At 37.8% G+C, this 12,475-nt stretch overlaps 1 protein-coding gene across 1 annotated transcript in view; it reads left to right on the top strand.

Annotated features, from left to right (window-relative positions):
* The first annotated feature begins 10,930 nt into the window (after positions 1-10,930).
* The window catches only part of mastl (microtubule associated serine/threonine kinase-like), a 50,629-nt gene continuing 49,084 nt past the window's right edge, over positions 10,931-12,475 (top strand). The window contains exon 1 of the mRNA XM_072253876.1: positions 10,931-11,207. Coding sequence (XP_072109977.1) covers positions 11,022-11,207 — 186 coding nt within the window. The 5' untranslated portion in view covers positions 10,931-11,021. The remainder of the gene's footprint in view (positions 11,208-12,475) is intronic.

Below are 12,475 nucleotides of genomic sequence, written 5' to 3'. Positions count from 1 at the left end.
TGCAGATGCTGGTCATCTTGAGCAGCACTTGCCAAATGATGGAGGAACTCAGCAAGTAGGGCATCAACTATGGGGCGGAATAAATTCCTGTTAAAGGGTCTCGGCCCGAAAATCGACTGTTCATCCCCCTCTGTAGATGTGGCCTAACTTATTGATTTCCTCCGGTATTTTGTGTGTGTGGCTGAGTATTTCAACATGTTTTTATTTAACTTCTAATTTCCAACATTTTGTGTGTGTGTGTGTTTGTTTTAGTTTCACGTTACCATGTGTTTGTTTGTCATCATTTTGATTGTAGCATTTTACAGGCCCGTCTTTGAAGTATCGTTCACTGAATGTCACGTGAATATGACTGAAATATTAATGCTGTAGACACGGGGTTAGTTGGATTATTAGTAGGCCATGTTTCACAGTTCCATATATTTGTTGATTTGTTTTAAACTGATGGAAGACGGATGAAATTAAAGACTAAATACAAATGCAGGACAGAACTGTACCTTTGCTATAGAACCAAGACAAAAATTGTCTGGGTTATGATTTGGGGATGTGAGGACATTGCTTTATATACAGTACTAATGTATATGTCTCTAGAACAGACAAAGGTCTTGATGTACAAGTGTGTGTACATTCTCAAAAGCACACAAGGTCTATATAAGGAGAATGCTTATCAGCAAAATTTTAAAAATACATTTTGAACAAACATTAAAAGACATAACTGGAATAAAGAAAGAATATTAGTATTTTACACTAGTGAGTTTTCAGAAGTTTCTGAAAAATATGTTCTTTAGTTTACAAAAATGTTCAAGGACTCAAACCAAGTTTGCAATAATTTTAATTGTGATTTATTTGAAATCGAAGTTAAAATTATTGGCAGGGGTGGAAAGAGAGAATTCAGGGAATCCTATCCTTGCACTGGTTGGGTGCAGAGCAGTTGAAAACAAAGGTGGAAGAAATAGAAGAAACACAGTTGAATGAATGTGTTCACTGTCAATCACAGTAAAGGTCGAAGGAAGACATTTCAGATGCATCGGCATGGAAAGTTTCCTTGACAAAGGCAATATAACCGAACATCAAATCCTTTTAGCTGGGTGGGAGAAAGAAGAATTGAGATACCTGTGAACGTTTGAGGGTTTGTACTGGAAGCTGGCCACTAACCTACACCCTGAGATTTATTTGTCTCGTATGTCTTTTTTTGTGACCGCAAATCACTACTAGATACTTAAAAACATCAAGTTCTACAGGATTATCCCATCAGCGAGTTGCTCAATAGCAATGGAGCTGGATTTATTGCATATCGTTGTTGCATTGTCCCCTGGACTTGTTGCGTACCATTGTGCCAAGGCGGTACGTGATCCAATAAATGGAGCGAATGATTATCTTGTCGTTTTTACTGGGATCGCAAGCTGTTGGTGGCATGGAATGCTGCAGGTCTGTTCATTGGCCAGACCAACAGCATGGGAGTTGCGATGCCTCGATCATGGCAAGGATCAAGCCTTGGCATGGGATTGCCTTGGATGCAGCAGCCTGTTGCAGTCTGACCCAAGAGAGAGCAGATACCTCTGCTGGGCCGCTGGGCCTGCTGGAATTCATGCCAGGTTGGGCTGGTCCCTCCTGTTGGTGCTGCCTCTGGTGTTCACTCAGTGGAACAACAAGCTGGACCAGGACAATCTACAGTCATGCCACTCCGGAACTTAGGCTATATGATTTTTCCTTTCATTCTTGTGACTATATTTTATGTTTCTGAAGTTGTAACCATATGTGCTGTTGGTAATGTGTCTTACAACTTGGGCCCATTTGGGCCCAAATGTTGTTTCATTTGGCTATATTCATGTATGGTTGAATGATAATTAAATTGAACTTGAGATGAAAATACAGATAGCAATAAAGGGAGGAGTCAGAGTATGTGACAGTGAGAATGAGGTGGAAAGTGGCAGCAAAAGTTCAACTTTTATTGCATTTCAACTGTATATATGTATACCGTCAAACAAAACGATGTTCCTCTGCACCAAGGCCAGAATACTGTACCTATAACTCTCACATAACAAAAAAGGTAATGTTATCACAAATAAATTAAGAAATAATAAGGTGACTTCACGACACAAGTCAAAAAGGTTAAACAGTATATGCTATTGTGCTTCATACATGATGAGACCTGGGTGGAGGTAGGGAGTTCAGTAGTCTCACGGCTGGGGTGGGGGGAGATGTTTCACATCCTAACAGTCCTTGTTCTAATGCTACAGTACCTCAGGCCTAATGGTAGGGGATCATAGAGATTGTTGGATGGATGGGAGGGATCATTGACAATACCAAGAGCAACACTCCTGATAAATATCTGGATGGGTGAAAGAGAAACTCCAATGATCTTCACAGCAGTGCTCACAGTCATTTGTAGGTTCTTGCAGTCAGATATTTTGCAAAGGAATGAAGTTTTGAGTTCTGTATGAGTGAGGGCAGCTTCATATCAAAGTTCAAAGTAAATTCATTTCATTTTAAAAATCTTTTTTATTAATTATTATTGAAGATCAACAAAAAACTACATTAAGGTAATCAAGTCAACATGTCAATATGTGCAATGAAGAATTAAATTAACAAATACCTGATTAACAAAGCTAAAAAATATATCAATAATAATAAGAAAAAATAAAGTGTTAAGAATATTTTTAAGGAAAAAGAAGGAAAAAAAGAACCCCTACTAACTAAAACAAAAAAAAACCTGCTAACAAAAAAAACCCCCAAAAAACCCATTGGGAGCATAACCCTGGAGCTATACGCCATACAAGCTTTCATAAAAGAAAAACATCAATCCGCCAACTCAAATCCATTTAAGCAAAAATCAGAAGGAAACCATCATAATTAACTTAAATCAGATGATAGTAACGAGCAAATGAACCCCACCTTTTCTCAGTCAAATCGAAGATCAAAAGTTCGACTTCTGATTTTCTCCAAACTAAGACATAGCATCACCTGAGAAAACCATTGTATCAAAGTGGGAGCAGAGGCATCTTTCCAATTTATTAGGTTGTAAATTAATTTTTAAAGCTTTAGAAATTGTTGGGAAAATAGATTTCCAAAAATGTTTCCATACAGAGCACGACCAAAACATATGTGTCCATGTAGCTGTCTCGGTTTTACATCTATCACACTGACTATCAACATTAGGAAACATTTTAAACAGTCTTTCCTTTGTCAAATAGTAACGATGTACAATTTTAAATCGAATTAAAGAGTGACTGGCACAAATCGAAGAAGAGTTAACCAACTTCAAAATTTGCAACCAATCTTCTGTTATCAAGGTCATGTTAAGCTCTCTTTCCCAATCTTGCTTAATCTTAAGTGAGGGGTAATTGTACTGTTGTAACAGTAAATTATAAATTTTCCCAATAAAACCTTTCACTAAAGGGTTCATTTTTAAAATAACATCTAACAGCTCAGAATCATGTATATATGGAAAATTACTTAAATATTCCTGTAAGAAATGTCTGACCTGAAGATATTGCAAGCAATGTGAGTACAAGAGAGAATATTTAGTTACTAATTTCTCAAAAGAAATCAATCGGCCTTCTTGGAACAGATCCATGAAAGAATAGACTCCTATATTCCTCCACAGAAGAAAGGTAGGATCACTTAATGAAGGTTTAAATAAATAATTTCGATAAATTAAACTAAGAAGGTTAAATTTTTTGAGATTAAAAAAATTACGAAACTGGTACCAAATTCGTAATGACTGCTATGAAATTTAATCATGGGATATAAACTTATATTAGAAATTTTGGCCAGTTGTACAGGTAAAGAAGCTCCTAATAACAAGGTTAAATAAAATTGTTTCATAGCTTTCAAATTCCAAATCAGCCCAAGGTGGTTGTTCATTTTTATCAGCCCAATATAACCAAGAACACATATAATGTATATTAACAGCCCAATAGTACATTCTTAAATTAGGCAGGGCAAGACCTCCATCCTTTTTTATTTGTAAATGGTATCTTCCAATTCTTGGTCTTTTATTATTCCAAACAAAAGATGAAATAATAGAATCAACCTGATCAAAAAACTTCTTAGTTTAAAAAAAGGAATATTTTGAACTACATATAAAAATTTTGGTAAAATCATCATTTTAACTGCATGAATTCGGCCGGTTAACGAAAGTGTAAGTGGATTCCATCTACAAAATAATTGCTTTATAAAATCCACTAAAGGAACCAAATTAGCTCTATAAGGGTCTCTGCGATTTTTGGTGATAATAATACCTAAATATTTAAAAGAGTCCGTAACTTTAAAAGGAATGTCATCATATATAGAAGCAGAATCATTTAGAGGAAATAAATTCACTTTTATGAAGGTCTTGTTTATATCCCGAAAACTTTCCAAATTCATTTAATAATTTCAATAAACTAGGAATAGATTCTTCAGGATTCGAAACATAATCTAAGCATCAGCAAAGGGCGATCTTATGAATAGTCCCATTTATGGAAATTCCATAGATATCTTTGGCTTCACGAAGTGCAATGGCCAAGGGTTCCAACACCAAATTAAATAACGGGTCTTAACAGACATCCTTGTCTCGTACCCCACGAGAGTCAAAAAAAAATCTGCAATTATTAACAACAGTAGCAATAGGGCTTTTATATATCATTCTAATCCACTTATTAAAATTAATACCAAAGTTGAATTTCTCTAAAATGTTAAATAAGTATTTCCATTCAATTCTGTCAAATGCCTTTTCAATCAAAACAAACAACACCATGGGGAGTCTTAGAAAAGGATGAGTATATAACATTTTACAGTCTCTGAGTATTAGAGAAGGAATAACAGCCCTTTACAAAACCTGTTTGGTCCTGAGAGATAATTTTAGCTAGAATATTCTCCAGTCGATTAGCCATTATTCTTGAAAGAATTTTAGCATCCACATTTAATAAGGAAATAGGTCTATATGAAGCGCAGTCAGTAGGGCCTTTATCTTCCTTAAGAATTGAAGAAATAGAAGCTTCATAAAATGTGGGAGGTAACTCTCCTATCAAAAAAGAATCTTTAAGCGTTTCCAACATATATGGAGAAAGCAATTTTTCAAAATTTTTATAAAATCGTAAAGAATAACCATCAATCCAGGAGCTTTACCAGATTGCATTGAAAAAATAGCTTTCTGAATTTCTTTTTCAGTAATAGGAATATCAAGAGTTTGTTGATCTTCAACAGAAATTCTAGGAAAATCAATCTTTCGTAAAAAGGCATTCATTTTAGAAGGATCAGATGGAAACTGAGATTTATAAAGTTCAATGTAAAAGTCTTGAAAAATTTTATTGATGTCTTCATAATTACAAGCTAAACTACCACCTCCCTTCCGAATTTTTAAAATTGGTCTTTTGGCTCTAGCTGCTTCTAACTGAGGTGCTAATAGCTTATTATTTTTATCTCCAAACACATAAAATTGACTTTTCAATTTAAGCAAATTTCTTTCAATAGGGTACGTTAATAGTAAATTATATTGTGATTAGAGTTCAACCCTTTGTTTATAAATCAATATTAGCAGAGATTGCATAAATATTATCCAAGTCTTTAATTTGTTTTGAAACCTTACCTAACTCTATTTTTGTCTGTTTCTTAAGCTTAGCTAAATATAGATTATCTGACCGCGCAAATATGCTTTTAAATGTATCCCATATAATCAATTTCGACACATCTTCCCTATTGTTAAATAGAACAAAATCTTTTATTTGAGTCTCAATAAATTTGACAAAGTCCGAACTCTGTAATAAATTTTCTGGAAAACGCCAAGGCAAATTTGCAACACCGACATCATTCAATTCAAAAGCTAAGCTTAAAGGCACATGATCAGAAACAACGATAGCATCATATTCACATTTCTGGACGTTTCTGGACAAAAATCAGAAATCAGCTATAAAATAATCGATTCTCAAATTTTTTTGTGAACGTGAATAAAAAGAATAATCTCTGTCACTAGGATGTAGATGTCTGCAAATTTCAAGCAGGCCATAATCGATAAAAAATGAGTTAATAAGTGATGCTGAACAACTCAGAAGCCACTGATTGGTTGAACTCTTGTCAATCAAAGGATTTAAACAACAGTTAAAATCACCACCCATTAACAACATATATTCATTTAAATCCGGCAATAATCCAAATAAAAAAAGGATCATCTACATTAGGTCCATATAGATTAACCAGGAAAATTTTTCTACTACAAATTGTTCCTTTGACAATTAAAAACCTACCATTAGTATCTGACACAATGACTTCTTGGATAAATAGAATATTAGATTTAATAAAAACAGATACTCCCTTTGTTTTATTTTGACAAGTGGCATGATATTGAAGGCCCTTCCACATTTAAAAAAATCTACTTTGATCGCCCGTTCTGATATGCATTTCTTGAGCAAAAATTATATCGGGTTAGAATCCATTAATAATTTTGAAAGTCTTCTTTCGCTTAATAGGATGATTCAAGCCACATACGTTCCAACTAATAACGTTTATCTCTTTAGCTACCACAAAATATTTTTTAACCCATAAATACACGCATACCAACGCGGGCTAAACAAAAACGGCCGTGATAAGTATAACCATATACAAAACATGCATGCTCCAGAACTCCGTAATGGGAAAAAATACAATTAAAAAAAAACTAAAATTGATCCATGAATCCTGTAACTCAAAACTAACCCCAATCCTCCCACCACCCCAAAAGTCAGAAATGCGGCAAAGAAAAGACCGGAATGTGTCCCATAGAAACAGAAAAAAGAAACAGGACTCCGCGAGCTGCCCATTTTATAATAGTAATTTTAAATGTTTTCCTTAATTTCCTTCCCCCCCCCCCACCATTTACAAAAAAATAACACATGGCCCTAAAATAAGAAAGCCCTGCAGAGGAAAAAGAAAATGTTTATACTTAATCATTAAAAATAAACTGGGGAATGCAAAAACAATCCCCAAAGACGTCAAAACAATAAAATTAAACAAAAAGAGAAATGTCTATGTAATCTCTAACGAAGAAAAATCGGCGCCATTATCCATTTGACTTACATGCCCAATAAGAAGAAAAACTGAAACTAATTATCTATCTACTAAGCACCCCTCACTATATATAAAAGAAAAAGCCTTATAAACAATGAAAACTATCACTTAATTCATGAAAAAAAGGAAGGATAGAAACAAATAATCAAACCAGTTAACAATCTGTCTGCAGTGTTAATTCACTCAGTACACCAAACAGATTTCGGAAAAGTCATTCATCAGTCAAATCAAGTTCACATCTTCTTTAGGTGGTCCATCAATCAAAGGACATCTTCAACATATCAGAAATCTTCAAAGCTTGTTTTCTTTCAGAAAATTACAGTTATTCAGCAGACCTAATGCCATTCAAACCTTGGCCACTCCAAAATAGAATTAACATAGTTGAATGCTGCTTTGGATCCAGAAAAACACGTGGAGTCGAATCTTTAGGAAATAATCTTAATTGGGCTGGATAGCAAAGTGATGGGAATAATCCCTTATCATAGGCTATCTTTATAGCTGGAACGAATTTGAACCGCTGTTCCATAACTTCCCGTGGATAATCTTTATATAAAAACAAATCTCAGAACCCTTGAATTTAAAAACTCTGTTTCCTTGCATATTTCACGCTTTGGTCTTTTACTTTGAAACAAAGAAAGCTGACCAAAACTGACCTTGGTTTATTCAGATCTTGAAATTTCGAAGTGAAAATTCTATGCGCTCTTTCAATATCAGGAGGCTGAGGTAAAATATCCGGAAACAGAAATTGAAACAAATTAGCAAAATAGTCCAATAAATCCCCACTCTCAGATCCTTCCTTCAGTCCAACAATTCAAATGTTATTCCAACGAGATCTTGCTTCCAGATCGATAATCTTGCGTTGAGACTGTTCCAAGCGGACTGAATTATCCGCTGACGCTTTGACTCTTTAGAATTCAAGGAAATAATACTTTCCTCTACAAAATGAAAACTCTGTCGTAACATCTTCATCTCAGAAGTGCTATTATCTATTTTCTTTATCGAGAGCCATCAATGCATGTTCTAGACGCTCAGTCCAAACAGGCATATCCTCTGATTTTTCTTTCGAAGTTTTTCCCTTTCCATTGCTGGATTCAGAGAGCTGCTTTCCACTTCTTAAAGATCGTGACATATTAACAACTATTCCCCTCTAAAATCCGACAAATAAAAGTTAAAAATTCAGAGTTTAAACTGGGGAAAAGGAAGAATTAAACACAGCCACACAAAATGTGTGTCACTCCATTAGGCAGCAGGAGGAGTCCCCGTAAATTGATTATCAAAGTACATATATGTCGCCATATACAACCCCAAGATTCATTTTCTTGCAGACATACTCCATAATCCATAATAGAATAATAACCATAATAGAATCAATGAAAGACTGCACCAACTTGGGCGTTCAACCAGTATGCAAAAGACAACTAACTGCAAATACAAAAAGAAAGAAAGAATAATTTAAATGAATAAACAATAAGTATTGAGAACTTGGGATGTGGGGTCCTTAAAAGTGAGGCCATAGGTTGTGGGAAAATTTCAGTGTTGGGGTGAGCGAAGTTAACGTTTTGGTTCAAGAACCTGATGGTTGAGGGGAAATAACTGTTCCTGAACCTGGTGGTCTGAGTCCTGAGGGTGCTGCACCATTTTCCTGATGACAGCAGTGAGAAAAGAACACGTCCTGGATGGTGGGGGTCCGACAATGGATGCTGCTTTTCTTTGACAACGTTTCATGTAGATGCGCTCAATGATGGGGAGAGCTTTACCCGTGATGGACTGGGCCTTATCCACTACTTTTTGTATTCTCCATTCGAGGACATTGGTGTTTCCATAGCAGGCTGTGATGCCTCCCATCAATATACTCTCCACCACATATCCATTTACAGTTTGTCAAAGTTCTAGATGTCATGCTGAATCTCTACAAAGCCTGAGGAAGTAGAGCCGCTGCAGTGCTTTCTTCCTAATTGCACTTACATGATGAGCCCAGGACAAAATAATAACACCGAGGAATTTAAAGTTGTTAACCTTCTCCACCTCTGATCCTCCAATGAGTACTGGCTCATGGACCTCTGGTTTCATTCTCCTGAAGACAATAATCAACTCCTTGGTCTTGCTGACTAAGAGGTTGTTGTTATGGCACCACTCTGCCAGATTTGCACTCTCCCTCCTCTGTGTTGAACCGTCAGCAAACTTAAATATGGCATTGGAGCTGTGCTTAGCCTCACAGTCATGAGTGTAACGTGTGTAATTCAGGGAGTTAAACTTTTTGTGGTGCACCTGCGCTGATGGAGATTGTAGAGGAGGTGCTGTTGCCAATCTGAACTGACTGGGGTCTGCAAGTTAGGAAGTTGAGGACCCAATTGCACATGGAGGTATTGAGGCCAAGGTCTAGGAGCTTATTGATTAGTTTTGAAGTGATGATAGTATTGAATGCTGAACTGTCAATAAAAAGCATCCTGATGTATGCATCTTTGCTGTCCAGATGCTGTGGACCTGTTGCTCCAGAGGCAAATTGGAGTGGATCCAAGTCGCAGGATCCACCAACCAACCTCTCAAAACACATCATCATTGATAGTTACTGAGACAGGTTACCACGTTCTTCTTCGGCACCCGTATAATTGAATTCTGCTTGAAACAGGTGGATAACTCAGACTGCAGTCTTCGGTACTTGCCTCATTCAATAGCACAGCTCAACAGCAAGTGCATACACTGAAAAAAATTCATGGTCATTGATGACCTGAGAAAGATGTGATCATTAGGAATGACAGACATGGTTAGAAGCGAGGCTGGCAACATGTAAAAACTACAGATTTAATTCTCTTCATTTTTTTAATATTCAATTTTTGAGGCACTATCACATGTTATTTTCTGTAACTACTAGAAATCTATACCTTACATTCACATTGCAACGAGAATGCTGGAAACAACCCACAGAGGAACTCCTACAATGATCTAAACAGACTTTGCACATGGGTAGATGAAATAAAAACTGAAAATTATATGAAATTTAACAGAATAATCAAAATGGCAAGGATTAATATAACTCGCAGAGAGAGAATCAAATCAATAACCTGAAATGTAAAGTTTGGTTCTCTCTCCACACATGCCATCTGATCTATTGAGCTTTTCCAGCGTCTTCAGATTGAAATTAAGCGTTTTCAAACTGGTGAGAGCCTTTGAAAGAGTATATATGGCCAGAAAACTCAAAACAGCAATATGGAGCATCAATAATGCTCCACATTCCAACGTCTGCATCTTTTCTGGCTCCAAGCACTGTGACGGATTCTGCATCTATTACAGTCAACTGTTGAAATCTGGGGCCCTCTACGCGAAAACAGGAATGAGAATAGGACAGGTACCTGAGGATGAAGAATTTATTACACTTATTATGTCTAAACGTCAACAATTTAACAATTCCGTGGATGCATTTGCTTTAAAGGCTTGCACCAGCGCTAGCGAGTCTGTTCCAAAGTTACACTGGGTAGTCAACACAAATCCAGCTAGAGAGAGGAAACTTCGCCGCATCAGCCCAGTGCTCTATTGCTGTAGCTCCTGACTGAGAACTGCTCTAACCTGTTGGACCACCTTCCCGCATCGCCGTTAGCACAAGCCCGCAGCTTTTGGAAAGGTAAATACACAGGCCCGACCCATAACGACTCCATCAGTCTCCGGCTCGCCTCCAGGACCCAATAAAGCAGCTTCAGCTGTGCCTGATTGCATGTCTCAAAAACACGAGGCCGAGAGAGAAACTAAAAAATAATAATAATATAAAAGTGACGACCCCGTCCTTGAATCGCAACCCTTCATTAATTTTGAGTCTCTATTCCAGCCCGACAACTTAACCAAAGCGCCAAGTCAACGGGAGTTTTTAACCGTTTGGCGAAGGACCCCAGCGGCAATTTCGAACCAGTTTTGAAGGGCGGCCGCGGCTCGGGTCGGGAACGCGTCCTGTCCTGGCCTGTGTCCCGCTGGAACCCGGGGGATGGTCTGCCGGAGCCGACTGGGACATGGAGGCTCCAGGTAACGGTGGCGCTTGCCCTGCCACCCCCTACCGAGACGTGAAGGCGATAAAGGTGCCGGCAGCCCCCGGCATCGAGGACTTCATTATCATCAAACCCATCAGCCGCGGGGCGTTCGGCAAAGTGTACCTGGCTCGGAAAAAACGCAATGATAATAAACTCTATGCTGTCAAGGCAAGTACTGGATCTGGTCGGGTGAAACACGGCGGCTAGAGGTTTACTGTAATCAAGACTGAATGAGCCACGTTATGTTTATTCGGTGTTGTTTGTTTGCGTACTGTATAGAGACTGCCATTTTCTGCTGACATTTAGTCATGTTTGGGCATGTTTCAGGGTTTGAGCAGAAATAGTTGTAGAATTTTTACTTGGACACAAAGCTTCACAGTATCATCAGGTACACTACATGTTGTTTTCGTGCGTTACATTTGCTTTAAATACTCTTCGTTGTGGATTTTTAAAACACTGCTGCTAATGGAATGAAGGGGATTATGAAAAAAACGATGTTGCTTGCAGTTCTGAAAAGATGACTAGAAATGTCAAGATGGGAAAAAAATCCAGGTTGTTAAAACTCGTTGTCGGACTGTCATTGTTGATATGCCGCCTTGAGAGTAACAACCGACAAGGATCCTTGAAATAAGTGGAGGGTAGTACTATTATAAATCTAAAATATAAGTGAAAAGCGGCGGTCTTAGTTGGTATTTGTAAAGGGAAGGGGCTCTGACTTTGTGGACATGTGCCTATTATCTGGTGGTCTCTTTAAAAAAAGCCTTCTATTGGTGGTGTTCAAACAAATATAAGAAGGAAGGGCAGGGGCCAACAGAGGCACGTTTTAAACCCAGTAAATGAGTCATATTTGGGTTGACAGATCTGAGGTGTAACAGAATTAGTGCTAGACTCTCAGCAATTTACAGTTTGTATCCATGTCTTGGATGAAAATACACGCTAAAAGATCTTGTAACTGGGAAGCAGGCAAGTGTTTCAGTGGCTGCAGAAGTGAATCTGCAGTTGAGGGACAAACAGTTGGGATGGTTCTGGTTCACATTGATACTAAGAATAATGAGGTCCTGCAAGTCTGTGATTAAGAAGGTGTATGGTGTATTGGCCTTCATCAACCGTGGAATTGAATTTAGGAGCCAAGAGGTAATGTTGCAGCTATATAGGACCCTGGTCAGACCCCACTTGGAGTACTGTGCTCAGTTCTGGTCGCCTCACTACAGGAAGGATGTGGAAGCTATAGAAAGGGTGCAGAGGAGATTTACAAGGATGTTGCCTGGACTGGGGAGCATGCCTTATGAGAATAGGTTGAGAGAACTTGGCCTTTTCTCCTTGGAGCGAAGGAGTATGAGAGGTGACTTGATAGAGGTGTTTAAGATGATGAGAGGCATTGATCATGTGGATGGTCAGAGGCTTTTTCCCAGGGCTGAAATGGTTGCCACAAGAGG

This window comes from Mobula birostris, chromosome 3 (genome assembly GCF_030028105.1).
Source record: "Mobula birostris isolate sMobBir1 chromosome 3, sMobBir1.hap1, whole genome shotgun sequence".
Classification (NCBI taxonomy): domain Eukaryota; kingdom Metazoa; phylum Chordata; class Chondrichthyes; order Myliobatiformes; family Myliobatidae; genus Mobula; species Mobula birostris.
The sequence above is the reverse complement of the archived record's forward strand: the minus strand, read 5'-3'. Positions and strand labels throughout refer to the sequence as shown.